At 37.7% G+C, this 18,845-nt stretch overlaps 1 protein-coding gene across 2 annotated transcripts in view; it reads left to right on the top strand.

Annotated features, from left to right (window-relative positions):
• The first annotated feature begins 5,161 nt into the window (after nucleotides 1-5,161).
• Nucleotides 5,162-18,845, top strand: part of LOC126181863 (pre-mRNA-splicing factor Slu7) — a 59,662-nt gene continuing 45,978 nt past the window's right edge. The window contains exons 1-4 of one of the 2 annotated variants that reach the window (XM_049924805.1): nucleotides 5,162-5,320; nucleotides 9,295-9,439; nucleotides 9,615-9,800; nucleotides 14,925-15,036. In XM_049924805.1, the coding sequence (XP_049780762.1) occupies nucleotides 9,314-9,439; nucleotides 9,615-9,800; nucleotides 14,925-15,036 (424 nt within the window). In that variant the 5' untranslated portion in view covers nucleotides 5,162-5,320; nucleotides 9,295-9,313. Of the gene's footprint in view, nucleotides 5,321-5,642; nucleotides 6,385-9,294; nucleotides 9,440-9,614; nucleotides 9,801-14,924; nucleotides 15,037-18,845 lie in introns of those variants that run through there. The other variant, XM_049924806.1, reaches the window with a different exon arrangement.

Genomic DNA, 18,845 nt, shown 5'->3' with positions numbered 1-18,845 from the left:
CTGTGCAGTTACCTCCACAAATATACATGTTTGCAACAGATCACCACAATTAAGATGTGTTTACACCACTCAGGTTCCAATCCACCACTCACATCATCTGTCAGTGCAGAAAAGAATTTTCAATGCCAAGAGACTATGTTTTTGTAACCTCCAAGCTTATTTCATTAAAAACTGAAGGAAACAGAAAAGAAATGCAAAAAACAGTAAGACAGATTAAAATAGTATATAGTCTGGACAGTGGCTGCTTGAATGAAAGCAGTTTTTGCACATAAATTTACTTCATGGGTTGCAGGGGGAACCCAATGTAGTTATTTGAAAATGGATTTGGACATGTATAATTATCGTTTGACGCTCACAACTGCTAGTCTAATACAGAAAATACTTGTATGCAGATAGCAATACCTCCACATGAGCGGCTGACAGTGATGATAAGATTCCTGGCAACAAGAAGAAGCTACAAAGAAATCATACTCAACACATGCGAAGCTGTTTACACTGTCCTGAAGGATGTCATGAAGGTAACGTAAGTACTATACCTCAATTCTGACAAGTTACAGATAATATTTTTACGGTTCTAGACATGTTTGAAACACAGTATAGTCTTAGAAATTATATACATAGCCAATGAGCTATAGACAGTTTAGTTTGGTTCAATATCAGGATTTTAAATTTCCTGCCTTATGTGTACCAGGGACAGACTTTTGCACCCATATATAAAACTCCTTTCTCATATACACAGGGAGTTTATGTGGAAAGTTTTACTTCTAGTATTGTAGCAGTGAATTCTACCATTCAGCTCTAAATTACTCTTACTATGAACCACATATTAAGAAGTAAAACAAATGCAATTATCCTTATGTCCCTTGAGGCACAGTTTCAAGATCTTTGATTATATGTTATGTGTTATATTTTATATATGTTTATTTATTAGCCATTCAGCATGTTTACCATTCAAATTGGCTTTGTTAAAATGCATTTTACATATCCATAAAAGTACAAAGATTGGGTCCAAGAGAAACCTATAAGTAGCACTTCAGCCTATTAAACATAAAGACCCTCCCAAGTCTCTATATCTATAAAAGTATAGTTGTTACTAATTTTTACATTATATATTATGCATGGAGATTCATATTAGTAATTTTTACATTTTACACACATCATCATTTTCCATATATGCATAAATACATAAAATACTTACTAATCAGAAGATTTCAAAATAATCATTGTATAGTTTACATTCAAGAATTAATTATACCATGTTACACGTTTACTTAATAATAGTTACAGTATTTCATTGTTTATTTTATTCAAGAATTAATTATACATTTTACACATTTAGTTAATGATAGTCACATTATTTTGTTGTTTATATATTCCTTCCAAATTAATTCCAAGATTTAGAGAGAGTGAGCGCTTTGACTGATTTTGGCAGTTTATTATAGAACTTGTTGAGTAGTATGCTTTATTTTTAAACCATGTATTAATATCTCCTTAAATTTAGAGAGAGTGAGGGTTTTGACTGATTGTGGTAGTTTATTGTATTGTGGTAGTTTATTGTGTAACTTTAGACTTAGGTGTTTGTGGCTGTTGTGTGTCAGTGACAGCCTAGAATATGTTATATCAAGCCTAGTTCATACAGCAAGAATATCACACTTGCAAGTTTGCCTGTCAAATAGCTTGTAATGTTATGCCATAAGAGCCTTTGGTCTACTTTTGAACCCAATAGCTTGACACTGTGTTCTCTTCTTTCCATACCTTCAGATTATAACACATTTCCTTAGTTTTTGTGTTGTTCATACATAGCTTGTTAGCAATACACCACACCCTACATTTTTCAAAAAGTTCATTATTTTTGTTTACCACCTCTTGCATATTCTCATCTGTTGAGATCGTTGTCTTATCGTCAGCATATAAGACATTTTTGCAGGCTGTATAGTTTGAGAAGACATTAACATAGACAATAAAGAGTAAGAGTCCAAGAATGGAGCCCTGTGGAATTCCTCTCTTAATTTTCATTAGTTCTGAACTTTCATCGTTCACATAGACATTGCCAGTTATTTAGGTATGATTTAATCGTCCACTTAACACAAGATTCTGGCTGTACTCTCTCTTCAAAAAACAGAGTCTACTTTCTTTTGCTTCACTGTCTAACAAAATTACGTCATAGGACAGTACAGATTGAAAGTATGTTAGCAGTCCCTGGCGCACATTGTAGTAAGCAGTCTGCGACCAATTCCTTTTTTTACCATTGCCCTATTTGCTGTAGGCTCAACGACTTGTAATTTCTTTAGTAAAGAATTTTAAGCATGAGCAATCTTATCAAATTTGCTGTATTCTCTGCTTTTTATTTGTTTTGTACATATATGACTTCTACATGTTGTATTGGTCTTCAGTCTGAAGACTGGTTTGATGCAGCCCTCCATACTACTCTTCATCTCTGAGTAACTACTACAACTACTTCTCAATCTGCTTACTGTGCCACAAATTTCTTTCGTCCCCAGTTCTATTCAGTATCTCATCATTAGTTATGTGATCTACCCATCTAATCATCAAAATTCTCCTGTAGCACCACATTTCAAAAGCTTCTATTATCTTGTTGTCTAAAATTTTCACTGTCCATATTTCGTTTCCATATACACTTCAGACAAACACTTTCGAATTAGATAGATTAGATATTTCAGAAAAGACTTCCTGACACTGAAATCTGCACTCAACAGTAACAATTTTTTCTTCTTCAGAAACACTTTTCCTGCCATTGCCAGTCTACATTTTATATCCGTTCTACTTCGACCATGATCAGTTAATTTGCTACCCAAATAGAAGCTTCTATTCTATTCTTGTCTAAACTTTTCATTGCCCATATTTCATTTCCGTATACAGCTACACTTCATACAAACAATTTCAGAAAAGACTTCCTGACACTGAAATCTGCACTCGACAGTAACGAATTTTTCTTCTTCAGAAACAATTTAAGTGTCTCATTCCCTAAACTACTTCTCTCAGCATCACCTGATTTAATTCGACTACATTCTATTATACTCGTTTTGCTTTTGCTGATATTCATTTTGTATCCTCCTTTCAAGATACTGCCCATTCCATTCACCTGCTCTTCCATTACTTTGCTGTCTCAGTATACAGACTGAAAAATATCAGCGATAGGCTACAGCCCTGTCTCACTCCCTTCTCAACCACTGTTTCCTTTTCATGCCCTTCGACTCTCATAACTGCCATATTGCTTCTGTACAAGTTCTAAATAGCCTTTCGCTCTCTGTATCTTACCTTCAGAATGACACAGTCACAAGCTTTCTCAAGGTCTACAAATGCTATAAACCTAGGTTTGCCTTTCTGTAACCTACCTTCTACGAGAAGTCATTGGCTCAGTATTCCCTCATGTGTTCTTACATTTCTCTGGAATCCAAACTAATCTTTCCCAGGACGGCATCTACCAGTTTTTCCATTGTTCTGTAAAGAATTTTGTAACCATGATTAATTAAATTGATAGTTCGTTAATTTCCACACCTGTCAGCAACTACTTCCTTTGGAATTGGAATTGTTATATTCTTCTTGAAGTCTGAGGATATTTCGTCTGTCTCATACATTTTGCTCAGTAGATGGAAAAGTTTTATCAAGGCTTGCTCTCCTCAGGTTATCACTAGTTCTGACAGAATTTTGTTTACTACTGGGGACTTGCTTCGACTTCAGTCTTTCAGTACTCTATCAAATTCTTCATGCAGTACCATATCTCCCATTTCATCTTAACCTATCTCCACTCCCATTTTCCTCGACTACATCTCGTTTGTATAGACCTTCTATATACTCTTTCCACCTTCCAGCTTTCCCTTCTTTGTTTGGGACTGGTTTACCACCTGAGCTCTTCATATTCATACAAGTGGGTCTCTTTCCTCTAGATGTTTCCTTAATTTTCCTGATGCGGCATCTATCTTTCCCCTAGTGACATATACTTCTACATCCTTACATTTGTTCTCTAGTCGTTCCAGCTTAGCCATTTTACACTTCCTGTCGGTCTCATTTTTCAGATCTCTGTATTCCCTTTCGCCTGCTTCATTTACATTATTTTTATATTTTCTCCTTTCATCAATTAAATTCAGTATTTCTTGTATTACCCAAGGGTTTTTACTACCCTCTTCTTTTTACCTACTTGATCTTCTTCTGACTTGACTATATCATCTCTTAAAGGTACCCATTCTTCTTCTACTTTATTCCTTTCCCCTGTTCGTGTCAATTGTTTCCTTACGCTCCCTTTGAAACTGTCTACAATCTCTGTTTTTTTTCACTTTATCCAGGTCTCATCTCTTTAAATCCCTACCTTTTTGCAGTTTCTTTAGTTTTAATCTACAGTCCATAACCAATAAATTGTGGTCAGAGTCCACTCTGCCCTTGGAAATGTCTTACAATTTAAAAATCTGGTTCCAAAATCTCTGTTTTATCATTACACAATCAAACTGAAACTTTATGATGTCTCCAGGTCTCTTTCACGTATGCAACCTTCTTTTATTATTCTTAAATCAAGTGTTTGCTATGATTAATTATGCTCTGTGCAAAATTCTTCACATGGCTTCCTCTTTCATTCCTTTCCCCCAGTCGCTAAATTCAGCTACGAACTCTCTAGACCAGTGACGTGTCCCTGCCATTTTAAAATTCAGTACGCACACGCAGACGACAAACACTAGAGTAGACTGAACAAACAGCTAACTGAAACACCTTTCGAGCGCCAGAGTTGCGGCGATGTGTGCGCAGGTGTCATTTGTGACCCACAGATTTCAGAAATTTCGTTTGAGTTTCCAACTACCAGGTTCGCGCGCATCTCATTTCTGCGCAAATCTCCTCTTCACAGATAGCGATCTGTCCGTGCAGATGTTACATGCGCAGACTTTTTGCGCAAATGGTCGTTGCGTGTGGAGGCGGTTTTACATCCACGTTTGAGGAACTTTTTGTCAACAAAATTTTTTAAACAATGTAATGAATTAATATATAATAATTTGGCATGTATTTATCTGATTGCTTCTTCCGTATCAATATTCTATGTTTAATTTTTTACTTGGCTCATATGACTGGTAGATCTTGTTGTCGCCATCGATTTTATTTTCCTACGTTTTGAACCTTAGGTATCAAAGAGATCACAATGTACATATTTGTTTGTAGCTGTTTGTTTGTTCTAGCCCAGAGTGTAGTCTTCGCTTTTGAAATGCTTTTGTTTTCACGTAAAATATTAAAGAAAATGAAATTGTTTATGTCATTTGGCTTTAATTTGCCACTATGACGTAAATGTGGTATAATTTTTGTCAGAACCAACTATAAGGTAATTATCAGTAACCTTTATGACTGGGGGCGCAAATATGTTGTGTTGTCATAAACTTGTTGTGGTGCTGGGAATGTCACTCTCAGTTGTGGTGGAGTGTTAATCGATGGTGGTACATAGTACGTAGTGTGTGGTGTAATGCAACTGGAAGAACTGGATATTGCCGTGGAGAATGAGAGCGCAGCGATAGAGTTTGCTGTACAGCGAAAGTTATTACCAGGAAAGAAAACTCTCTGTCCAGCATGTAACATAGGAAATGTGGGGTGGTACAAGAAATCGAATGATGGTTTGAAGGTGCCATTTTCCTTACGATGTTCCAGACGAAGATGTCGTAAGAAGTGGTCAGTTACCAAAAACACTTGGTTTTTTGGGTCTCATCTAACATTGCGACAAAATTTTATGCTTATTTATTTCTGGATTCGTGGAGATAGCATTGGAGAAGCATCAGAAAATCTCAAATTGAGCAAGACCACGGTTATGGACTACTATCAGTTCTGCAGGGAAGTGTGTTTCGTTATTGTCAGTAATCGCACAAAACCTGTAGGGGGGCCAGACCACGTCGTTGTAATAAGTGAGTTTCAGGTAGATAGGGTTTTTCCAGCCCAAGTGAAGAGAGTTTGTTTTCTAGAAGGTTACGACAAGACAACAGAGGAATGCTTTTTGATTGAGCTTCATGATACGGATGAAGACATTGTAGTTCAACTGATTAAAAAGTTTGTTAGGGCAGGATCATCCGTGATAACCGATGCGTGGGAATCTTTCAACAGACTGAACAGCGAGCATTTTCAGAACTCATTTTCGGATCATCCGATAAAATTCTTCGAATCTATTAATCCTGATAGAGAAACGAACCAAAAACGATGCATGTTCCGGAAAACGAATCGCTTTGTTGAAACTGAAAGTCTGGAGATTAAAAGCCAAGACTTGTTATTGTTCCAATATTTGTACTTCCACCCTATTGAGTACCTGAGCACGGGAGAAAAATTCGACAGATTTTTAGAAGACATTGCCCTAGTTTACCCAGGTCCTTTCAAACAACCATTGACCGCTGTAATTTACTAGAGGTAAGATGTAAATTTGCTTGCGCAGTATTCTAATTAAGAGCATGTTTCACCAAATTGTTGTTTGCTTCAAATGAACTGAAGAAGCCATTAATCTTTGTGCAATCATTTCACTAAAAGCATCATTAACTAATTTGATGTCTTCGACTACAGCAGAGTAGTGAATCAGTAATTAACTTATAATTGTGTTAAATTGAAGCTGCATTGTGACGACATTTTGGGTTAGAAACAATTTGAAAATTACCGAAAATTAATCATTGTGCAATGTTATCCGGTACTTCATATAGAATTTTAGCCAACTTTTTTTCATTCCTGGAGTGTATAATATCATCAGATTGGAGTTTTGAGCTCAGTTCCTGTGCTGGCAGAAGAATGATAATGAATTAGGAATGGGTCCACCTTTTTGCAATTACACAAATAATTGTTTTATCGCCAAAACCACAGTTGTTTTTATTTCACACACACAATGTCAGATAAAAGGAAAATAATAAAAAAGATGCACTGAGGATGCCACAACTGTGGTGAAGCATGTTTGGCTTGTGAAACAAAACAGTAATTTGTGTACTTGCTAGAAGGTGGGCCCATCCTTAATTTGTTACAGTGTCTAATATTATTTGTTTTTCCCCATTGAAGAAATAAGTGTACCATTTTGCCTCTCTCAAGTGGCGATCCTAGGTACGCACTTCTAAGCTTAGCTGGGAATGGAATTAGTTAAGGTATACCTGAGGGTTTGGTTTTTTTGTTTACACTGTGCCTTCATAATTGTTGCAAAGCAGTAAGAGTTCACTGAAATCTGTGTTGACACTTAAGAAGTGAGAGCATGACATGGTCGTGACGGCGTAAGAAAGGCATCCGTGTTACAGCAAAATGTTTGACAATATTATGAATTCATTTACTGGATTATGTCTAAAATTACAGAAATGAGCCATCTTCAGCATGTACAATGACATTATGCCATTTGTTTTGAATGTACACTTCAGTGTATCAATAGTATTTAGATAGAGTTGGCTGTAGGTAGGTTAATAAGTTGGCAGAAACTTCTATCTCACATCTTAATGGTACTGATCTCTATACTTTCCTTACTATCGAATCCATACTACCCATATGCTTCTGATATTAGTGACACACACAGATTTTATCTGTAGCATTTGGAGTGATAAATTCTTAACAACTGCACTTGAAATTCAATGCAGTATTACAGTGTTTGACTAGTGTGTGATATAGGACACCCTGCCCCCATGCAAAAATATAAAAAAAGGTTGTAGTTAAAGACTGTGCTGTAGCATAGCCCAAGATCCAAGTCATGTTGAGAGGTGATAATTTGGTAGTGAGTTGATGAAGCCAACAAATGTGAATGCCAAATAAATGATGTGGTATGAGATTGACCTGTAACATAGCTTGATGTTTAAATTTGCACCATATTTAACCCACTTTTTGTCGTATAAATGGTTTGCAAGGTAAATTCAGAAGATGAACATTAGATAATGAACAAGGCTTTGAGTAATTTAATGTATATTATTTATTTGTACATACACAACAAAAAAATTCAAGAGGGGGTCAACTACCTTCTGAACTAACAATGACTTGGAGCTGTCCTAAAGATCCACCTGTCACCAGACACTATCACATTGTAACCTTCAAGAGGCATAGGGATGGAGAAAGGAAAGTTGCATCCTTTAGCTTGCATCTTTTAGCTCGTATATATATATATATATATATATATATATATATATATATATATATATATATATATATATATATATATATATATATATATATATATATAGAGGGAAACATTCCACGTGGGAAAAATATATTTAAAAAGAAAGATGATGAGACTTACCCAACAAAAGCGCTGGCAGGTCGATAGACACACAAATAAACACAAACATACACACAAAACTCTAGCTTTCGCAACCAACGGTTGCCTCGTCAGGAAAGAGGGAAGGAGAAGGAAAGACAAAAGGATTGGGTTTTAAGGGCGAGGGTAAGGAGTCATTCCAATCCCGGGAGCGGTCTGCTTGTGTCTGTGTATGTGTGGATGGATATGTGTGTGTGTGCGAGTGTAAACCTGTCCTTTTTTCCCCCTAAGGTAAGTCTTTCCGCTCCCGGGATTGGAATGACTCCTTACCCTCGCCCTTAAAACCCAATCCTTTTGTCTTTCCTTCTCCTTCCCTCTTTCCTGACGAGGCAACCGTTGGTTGCGAAAGCTAGAGTTTTGTGTGTATGTTTGTGTTTATTTGTGTGTCTATCGACCTGCCAGCGCTTTTGTTGGGTAAGTCTCATCATCTTTCTTTTTATATATATATATATATATATATATATATATATATATATATATATATATATATATATAGACACACACAAACACACACACACACACACACCCCCAAAAGGTATACACTTGCACACACACACATATCCATCCACACATACACAGACACAAGCAGACATATTTAAAGGCAAAGAGTTCCAGCAGGTCTGCTTGTGTCTGTGTATGTGTGGATGGATGGATGTATGTGTGTGCGAGTGTATACCTGTCCTTTTTTCCCCCTAAGGTAAGTCTTTCCGCTCCCGGGATTGGAATGACTCCTTACCCTCTCCCTTAAAACCCACATCCTTTCGTCTTTCCCTCTCCTTCCCTCTTTCCTGACAAAGCAACCGCTGGTTGCGAAAGCTAGAATTTTGTGTGTATGTTTGTGTTTGTTTGTGTGTCTATCCCATCTTTGTTTTTAGATATATTTTTCCCACGTGGAATGTTTCCCTCTGTTATATATACATTGAGATTTTTAAAAACTATAACAAGGCAGGTAATTGTGTCCTGCAACATGCCCCAGACATCTGAAACTGTGGCTTCAGAATGGTGTCTATCGTTCCCCTGTCTATATTAATATATTTTCATTTAACTTCCAGATCGGTATAATAAAACGGAATGGCAGCCACACAAAATGTGCCAGTTTCTGAAATAATTAGAAATAAAAGTTCAGGGGATGATGAACCTAAGAAGAAATCTCGTGAAGATTGGAGGAAAGCAAAAGAGCTTGAAGAAGCAAGAAAGGTAAGTTCACAGTAATAAGTTTGAGGAGAAAATGTTGATGAACAAGATGTGGTATTAAATATTTGACCCTATTACCATTAAAGTTAGTGTGTCAGATAGTTGCTGTCATATTTATACAAAACAATGAAAAGATCTTTTTGTTATTTGCATATATTAATAAGTAGTTTCTCAATAGGCAGGAACAGCACCAGCAGCAGTTGATGAAGAAGGAAAAGATATCAATCCTCACATTCCTCAATACATATCACAAGCACCATGGTATTTTGGATCAAAAGGACCTACACTAAAACATCAACGGCCTCAGCCAGAGAGGGAGAAGCAATTTGCCCGTGTTGATGAATGGTACAAGAGAGGTGTTTCTGTGAGTGGCTTAAAAATTTTTTCACTCTACCTATAGCATTTTTTGTTACTGTCATTGTTTAATTACTGTAAAATATTTCATGTGTGTGTTGCTATAGGCCCCTGCAGTAAACAGTAGCCCTATCATTGGTATATTTCTAAACATTTTCTTGTTTCATGATGCTAGAGTTAGTTATAAGTTGCACCTTGCAAATACTTGGTGAACTTCTTATCTTGACCGTTGAGGTGTTATCAGTTTTTTTTCTTGTATGGTGATGAAAGAATTTGATTTTGTTTTTCTCTTTAATATTGATAGAACCAAACTTGACACTATCATCCAGTTGTGAACTGTGCATGAAGTATTTGCATTACAAATGAATGTAAGTCAGAATTCCCAGTTTGTTAAAGAAGGAAATATTTTCAAAATAAAATGGTGACATGTTTTCTGAAAATATAGGAAAATAGTGCATTTTACAACTTACATTAATTATGACAATTTTATGTACCATATCAGACTTCTTATGGTGGTAGCACAACAAACTGTACAAAAGGGGACTGGTTTGGAGGGCTCTTTAATGTGCTTTATCTTTGAAACTGAATATTTTTGAAGTAAAATGTGAAATCCACTAAATATGGCATAATAGCTTTGGAAACCGCAAAATCAAAACTAAGTTGCAAGATGTGTTTGTCTAATAAAATAAGAACACATGACACATCATGTGATCAGCCAATCACATCACATTTTTAGTCTACAAACACACGAATGGTGAAAAAAGCATTAACCATGAGACAAGAATAAAGTAGATGATGCAAAGAAATGTACAGTGTGTACAGTAACACACAGAGAGATGCCATCACATATCTTTAATGTGAGGAAAGTGAAAGCAACGGTATCCTCAAAAGGCACGGAATTGTGGTCGCTGATAGTGCTTGCAGCATTCTTCAAAAGAATTACTGGATAACAGTTCTGCTGGAGAGGTAAAGTTTATGGAACATGTACTCAGTTTGGCAACAAACAGAATGTTTGGTCTTTCTGCTGTATCATGGGATGGCACCTCAGACATCCCATCATGTTGTGTGTGAACAGAATGGTCTTTCAAATGTACTAAGTTCAGAATATGATTCACTCTAAGGTGCCGAAGGCCTTCATTGTTTTTAAGTGAAGCAGTTGCTAACAGTACTAATCCCCTTTGATTATTTGTACCAAGACTTCCTAAGTCCAAAATTCAGCAGGCTCAAGGCAGCTTTTTTACGCTTGGGCTTCGCTGTGTTTGCTTTTCCCCAAATTTTGCCTTGTCTGTTTCAACAGTTCCTAATCTCCCAAGTGCTCGGAATTGTTTATCGCCCTCCTTGATACACCCTTCATGACAGAAGGAAGACCAGTCAGTCATCATACTCTTAAATGTGCCAAAATTTGTGACAAGTCTCTCCATCTTCAGCCAAAACATATAGAGACCCGCATGGCACAGAAGTTGGAGACTATTTAGACCGTCATTTGCAAATCACTGAATCAAGTACCGATGCGTGGACTCTACTTGAATATTCAGTGGACCTGACCATGTGATTACACTTCTGTCTTCTGTATGCAGCAGCAAAGGGAAGAGTCCTCATTCAGTAAAATGTTACATGATGCATGGCATCCTTGACAAAGTCAGTTACTTCTGGCCGTACATTGTGCTCCTCAAATCCAGTATTTCTCACAACCTAAATTATTTGCGAAGACATAACTTTGTAAAGGCCTTTACAAATGTCTGCTTGTGCCTGTATATGTGTGGATGGATATGTGTGTGTGTGCGAGTGTATACCTGTCCTTTTTTCCCCCTAAGGTAAGTCTTTCCGCTCCCGGGATTGGAATGACTCCTTACCCTCTCCCTTAAAACCCAAATCCTTTCGTCTTTCCCTCTCCTTCCCTCTTTCCTGACGAGGCAACCGTTGGTTGCGAAAGCTAGAATTTTGTGTGTATGTTTGTGTTTGTTTGTGTGTCTATCGACCTGCCAGCGCTTTTGTTTGGTAAGTCACATCATCTTTGTTTTTATATCTAAAAAGAAAGATGATGTGACTTACCAAATGAAAGTGCTGGCAGGTCGACAGACACACAAACGAACACAAACATACACACAAATTCAAGCTTTTGCAACAAACTGTTGCCTCATCAGGAAAGAGGGAAGAAGAGGGAAAGACGAAAGGATGTGGGTTTTAAGGGAGAGGGTAAGGAGTCATTCCAGTCCCGGGAGCGGAAAGACTTACCTTAGGGGGGAAAAAGGACGGGTATACACTCGCTCGCGCGCGCGCGCCCACACACACACACACACACACACACACACACACACACACACACACACACACACATCCATCCACACATATACAGACACTATATAACAAAAGCGCTGGCAGGTCGATAGACACACAAACTAACACAAACATACACACAAAATTCAAGCTTTCACAACAAACGGTCACCCTCTTTCCTGACGAAGCAACCGTTTGTTGCGAAAGCTTGAATTTTGTGTGTGTGTTTGTGTTTGTTTGTGTGTCTATCGACCTGCCAGCGCTTTTGTTTGGTAAGTCTCATCATCTTTGTTTTTAGATATATTTTTCCCACGTGGAATGTTTCCCTCTACTGTTACAAAAAGGTACGGCCAAACTTTCAGGGGAACATTCCTCACACACAAATAAAGAAAAGATGTTATGTAGACATGTGTCCGGAAACGCTTAATTTCCGTGTTAGAGCTCATTTTTAGTTCTTCCACCTACGCTCAATGGAGCACGTTATCATGATTTCATACGGGATACTCTACCTGTGCTGCTAGAACATGTGCCTTTACAAGTACGACACAACATGTGGTTCATGCACGATGGAGCTCCTGCACATTTCAGTCGAAGTGTTCGTATGCTTCTCAACAACAGATTCGGTGACCGATGGATTGGTAGAGGCGGACCAGTTCCATGGCCTCCACCCTCTCCTGACCTCAACCCTCTTGACTTTCATTTATGGGGGCATTTGAAAGGTCTTGTCTACGCAACCCCGGTACCAAATGTAAAGACTCTTCGTGCTCGTATTGTGGACGGCTGTGATACAATACGCTATTCTCTAGGGCTGCATCAGGGATTCCATGCGACGGAGGGTGGATGCATGTATCCTCGCTAACGGAGGACATTTTGAACATTTCCTGTAACAAAGTGTTTGAAGTCACACTGGTATGTTCTGTTGCTGTGTTTTTCCATTCCATGAATAATGTGATTTGAAGAGAAGTAATAAAATGAGCTTAACATGGAAAGTAAGCGTTTCCAGACACATGTCCACATAACATATTTTCTTTCTTTTGTGTGTGAGGAATGTTTCCTGAAAGTTTGGCCGTACCTTTTTGTAACACCCTGTATAAGCAAGCGCAACTCGTGCATACACAACTGCTGTCCGCAGACGCTGCAGCCATAATGAGCTGTGTGCTTGAGGTGTGCCTGCTTTGTGTGTGTGTGTGTGTGTGTGTGTGTGTGTGTGTGTGTGTGTGTGAGGTCTTTCCTGAAGATGGCTATAGTCGAAAGCTCAGTGTAACAGTCTTCTAGTTGTGCCTGTCTACAACTCAACATGTCATCTTATGGTGAGCAGCAATCTGTCCTTTTCATAATATTGTTGAACTTGTCTTTCAAAATTTCATAGTCATTTGCTCCACACCTTTGCCAGATAACAGAGGAATGCCTTTTCTCATACCCTTGAGTACTCTGTACTTCTGCAGAGAACTGGCGCACAGTCATCATTCTTGTACAAGAGCTTTATCAGCAGCTCGTGATACTGCATTGACACAGTCATTCCCAGTGTCTCGGTCGTGAACTGAGGAACAGCCATGTATCCTGCATCATTTATTTTGTATGTTCTACTGCTTGCTGCACCATCTAGCGATGATATTTTTGTTAAACTTTTGTTTTCCATAATGTTTCTTCCTTCTCCAGGAATTTTCCATTCAAATTTGAAGTCATTCTGAGCAGTAGTTTTTTTTCTTTTTCTTTTTTTTTTCCTTTTCTTTTTTTTCTTTTTTTTCCTTTTTTTCTTTTTTACTGGAACTTCAATCATTACGTATACTAACTTGTAGATGTGCAACAAAAAAGTGGTGTTGTAATTGGCTGATTAGATCACATCTTCTGTGTAACCAGGTTTTTCCAGCAATTCGAGCTGTCCTCTTGTTTTTGAGCCCAACCACACAATCTGAAATCGCGACTAATTTGACAAAAAGACTGCGAAGAATGCAAATGTAACTGGTAAACTCCCAGCAATTTAAACTGTGCTAAGATGTCAAAACCTAACCACACCTTTGGAAATCACGATATGGGAGAAAAAAGGGGAAAAACCCAAATATTTTTCACAAATAAGAATAGAAATGTCATTGTATCATTTGCAGCAACTTAGACTGGAACCACATCCCTGAAAGAGAAAAAAAGCAGCCAATATTGATGAGAACCAAAATTATCTGTGAATGCATAGCACTGCTTATCCTTATACTGTATATATACACACATTGTTGTTGCTGTGCTCACTGTCACTGACTGATGGCAGCAATCAAGCAGCTGCCATTTTAATTTCGTGTCTTTAGGAAGCTAACGTGCCATGTTTGGTGGATATCATATTTGTACTTGCATATTTCAAATACATTTGTTTCTGTGGTGAGCACATTAAAGATCTCACAAAATTGCATTGTTTGCAGTATGGTTTGTTCTATTACAGTGGCAGGAAAAAAAGGGGGGGGGGGAGAATTCCATCACGTGAATTTTCAACAGGAAAACATCTGGTGGCTTGCTTTGAAGATCACTTCAGAATATTTTTTGGGCAGCAACACATGATTTCATTTCTGCATACCATACCACACTCTCTTGATGTGTAGTCATTTCTTGTGATTAAGTTGTACCCAAAACAAAAGGAATATTTTACAAATAAACCACACACAACTTTTTGAGTTGTTTCAAGTGATGCTGTAAAAACCATAAGTATATAGGTCTCACAGTTAAAAAAAAATTGCTTGTGTATTTCAAAACTACTGTAAAAATATCGACCAGAACAGCAGAATTGCTAAATTGTAAGGCTTTTTTTATCCTTGTACTTAATTGAAGCAAAATGTGAAATATATTTCATGTGTAAAATCCCTAATCATTCCAGACAAATGCTGCAATAAAATACAGGAAGGGAGCATGTGAAAACTGTGGTGCAATGACACATAAGAAAAAGGACTGTATGGAGAGGCCACGGAGAGTTGGTGCCAAGTTTACAGGTAAACTGTTATTAATAGGATTACCAGATTTCAGAACGCTAAAAAAGGGGTCAGTTTCCGTATTTGGGATGAGAAGAGAGGATACTTTCTATTACTTAGATCTATTACGTAAGGAACAAAAATTAAAAACGTTACACATATGTCAAATACCTACAACACTTAAGAACTCATGTATTTCGCATTTGAGTAAATCTTTTGAAAAAGTTCCTTTCTTGACACAGGTATTTTAAAAAAAGTTATTGCAATCCAAATTTCGCCTTTGCAATCCCTTTTACAGTCTATTTTTCTCCTTTGTCCACTGTGTCTGTATTATGGAGAACAACCTCTCAACACAAGAATTATGGGCTGACAATGTGAAGAAGAACTGTGCAATTTTAATTAACTCACTAAACTGTTCCTCGCTACTACACGTACTTGAACCATTTTTGTGGGCCTGTCACTATTTTCCGTCATAGGTGGCGGTGAATTTTTTTAAACTTGAAAACTGGTTGAAACATGTTTTGTTATCAGTTTTAATGTTTTTGTTCAACAAAAATTTGATTGATTCTTCCACATATGTTCACGATATATCTGAAAAATCAAGCCATTTAAAACAAGAAAATTCACAAATTGGTTCCATCTACATATTCAGGTAGTCCGAATATCCTTCATAGAGGATACCAACATAGCATTTAAGGATACGGTATACTTATAAATCATGAAAAAATCGAATTTTTTAATAACTTTATTAAATTCTATAGTCTTTCCTGATTATATTGATATATACATCATAGGGTTTCAAGTGAGAAATGACCTTTATATACCAAACTTTGAAGTTACGGTCATTTATGCCACCATGCCCACTTTATTTCTGTTACAGAAACTAGTATTATTTCGAAAAGAACTGTGGACTTTAGATTTCCAGTGATTACATGTATGATACGTTGTATATGTTGGCAACAGTGCAGGTTTCTAGTGTCTTTAAATGGGTTTCTTTGCTAGCATTTACTTTTGTTTCGCTGAGGCTGTTTGTTCACGTGTTACTGAATGTTTGTTGTACTTGTATATTTGTGGAAGTACATATCCTTTCGTGTGCAATAAATATGAACTATGCCACACATCAAGATATTCAATAAAAGGAAGTTCTGTGGTAACCAGTTCACAAACAAAGCAAACCACACTGTTGAAAGTAACCTATGTATCAGTTCTTCAGGCAAGAAGCTCCCACTGGGCACGCCTCCTGGTGATTCAAATTTTTGTCTTACAAGGGGAAGGCCTCATACACGGCCAACCGATTCGGCTCAGATTTGGCAGCTCACTTGTGTACAACCTAAAACAAAGGACTCTTAAGATATTTTGGGTCAACACCCCCACAATTTTGAAAAAATCACCCCTAAAAGTTATGAAGAGCAATCGACTCAAAATTGGCGGGATCGATAGATAATTGTAAATAGAGCATTTTTCATCATCAGGTATGGGATCCGAAAACGCATACCATTCCAGAAATCGAGGAAAGAAACTTTTACAACTGTCGCTTCTGTACCCACATGGTAAAAGCATTTTGCCAACAGCACCGATAGCGCAACGACTAAGCTAACTGGCTGGGAATGGGAGAACTCGGTTTCGAATCTCGAAGAAACCTAGCGGATGTTATTCTTTTCGTTTGTATTTTTCCATATCTCAATTGATAGGAATAGAAGGGTTAATAAGGTAAGTAAATCAATAAGGAATATTAATAATAAGGTAGGCAAATAAATTTCTCAAATGTCTTGGGGTAGAAACAACTAAAATATTACTCCAGCTAACTTTACAATGGCTCTTCCAGTCAGTTACGTGTCCTCACTTTTCGTTGAACAACTAGATGGATGGTACTTGTCATATAAAAATTTTGAAACAAATATACTCATGGCACCAAGAACATCTAATGAATGCAATCTTTTGAAAGCTACACTGTTCCTTCCGAAGAGTCGGCGGAAAACAAACTTGGTTTACATTTAAAAATATGTCTTTTTCGGGAATTAATTTTGATGCGTACCACGCATACAATATCATTGCCTGAAAAATTGGTGCTGAAAGTTGGTTATGAATTATACTGTAAACAGTTATTGCATCTGTACGGTTGTGCAATTCCTGCTGGGTTTCCAGAAGCACACTGCAATTCTGAAACCTGGAAATAAAGTTTTTAACCTGGCGATACAAATAAACATCATATAGCTGGCACACAGGTGTGCAGTTTGGCGCTATTACTTTTACTGTGCACGTTGGCTGACCCTCGCCATCTATAAACATTGTGTCATATATTGTAGTATTACTTTGTCCACTCCAGGAATCCAATACTAGACAAAACTTATCAGAAACGTATGGTTTTAAAACCCCCCCATGAACCATGGACCTAGCCGTTGGTGGGGAGGCTTGCATGCCTCAGCGATACAGATAGCCGTACCGTATGTACAACCACAACGGAGGGGTATCTGTTGAGAGGCCAGACAAACGTGTTGTTCCTGAAGAGGAGCAGCAGCCTTTTCAGTAGTTGCAAGGGCAACAGTCTGGATGATTGACTGATCTGGCCTTGTAACACTAACCAAAACGGCCTTGCTGTGCTGGTACTGCGAACGGCTGAAATCAAGGGGAAACTACGGCCGTAATTTTTCCCGAGGGCATGCAACTTTACTGTATGATTAAATGATGATGGCGTCCTCTTGGGTAAAATATTCTGGAGGTAAAATAGTCCCCCATTCGGATCTCCGGGCGGGGACTACTCAAGAGGATGTCTTTATCAGCAGAAAGAAAACTGGCGTTCTACGGATTGGAGCGTGGAATGTCAGATCCCTTAATCGGGCAGGTAGTTTAGAAAATTTAAAAAGGGAAATGGATAGGTTAAAGTTAGATATAGTGGGAATTAGTGAAGTTCGGTGGCAGGAGGAACAAGACTTCTGGTCAGGTGACTACAGGGTTATAAACACAAAGTCAAATAGGGGTAATGCAGGAGTAGGTTTAATAATGAATAGGAAAATAGGAATGCGGGTAAGCTACTACAAACAGCATAGTGAACGCATTATTGTGGCCAAGATAGGCACGAAGTCCACGCCTACTACAGTAGTACAAGTTTATATGCCAACTAGCTCTGCAGATGACGAAGAAATTGAAGAAAGGTATGATGAAATAAAAGAAATTATTCAGATAGTGAAGGGAGACGAAAATTTAATAGTCATTGGTGACTGGAATTCGAGTGTAGGAAAAGGGAGAAAAGGAAACGTAGTAGGTGAATATGGATTGGGGCTAAGAAATGAAAGAGGAAGCCGCCTGGTAGAATTTTGCACAGAGCACAACTTAATCATAGCTAAAACTTGGTTTAAGAATCATGATACAAGGTTGTATACATGGAAGAACCCTGGAGACACTAAAACCAGGTTTTAAATTGTAAGACATTTCCAGGGGCAGATGTGGACTCTGACCACAATCTATTGGTTATGAACTGTAGATTAAAACTGAAGAAACTGCAAAACAGTGGGAATTTAAGGAGATGGGACATGGATAAACTGACTAAACCAGAGGTTGTACAGACTTTCAGGGAGAGCATTAGGGAACGATTGTCAGGAGTGGGGGTAAGAAATACAGGAGAAGAATGGGTAGCTTTGAGGGATGAAATAGTGAAGGCAGCAGAGGATCAAGTAGGTAAAAAGACGAGGGCGAGTAGAAATCCTTGGGTAACAGAAGAGATACTTAATTTAATTGATGAAAGGAGAAAATACAAAAATGCAGTAAATGAAGCATCAAAAATGAGATCGACAGGAAGTGCAAAATGGCTAAGCAGGGATGGCTAGAGGACA

The sequence above is a fragment of the Schistocerca cancellata genome, chromosome 1 (assembly GCF_023864275.1).
Source record: "Schistocerca cancellata isolate TAMUIC-IGC-003103 chromosome 1, iqSchCanc2.1, whole genome shotgun sequence".
Classification (NCBI taxonomy): domain Eukaryota; kingdom Metazoa; phylum Arthropoda; class Insecta; order Orthoptera; family Acrididae; genus Schistocerca; species Schistocerca cancellata.
The sequence above is the reverse complement of the archived record's forward strand: the minus strand, read 5'-3'. Positions and strand labels throughout refer to the sequence as shown.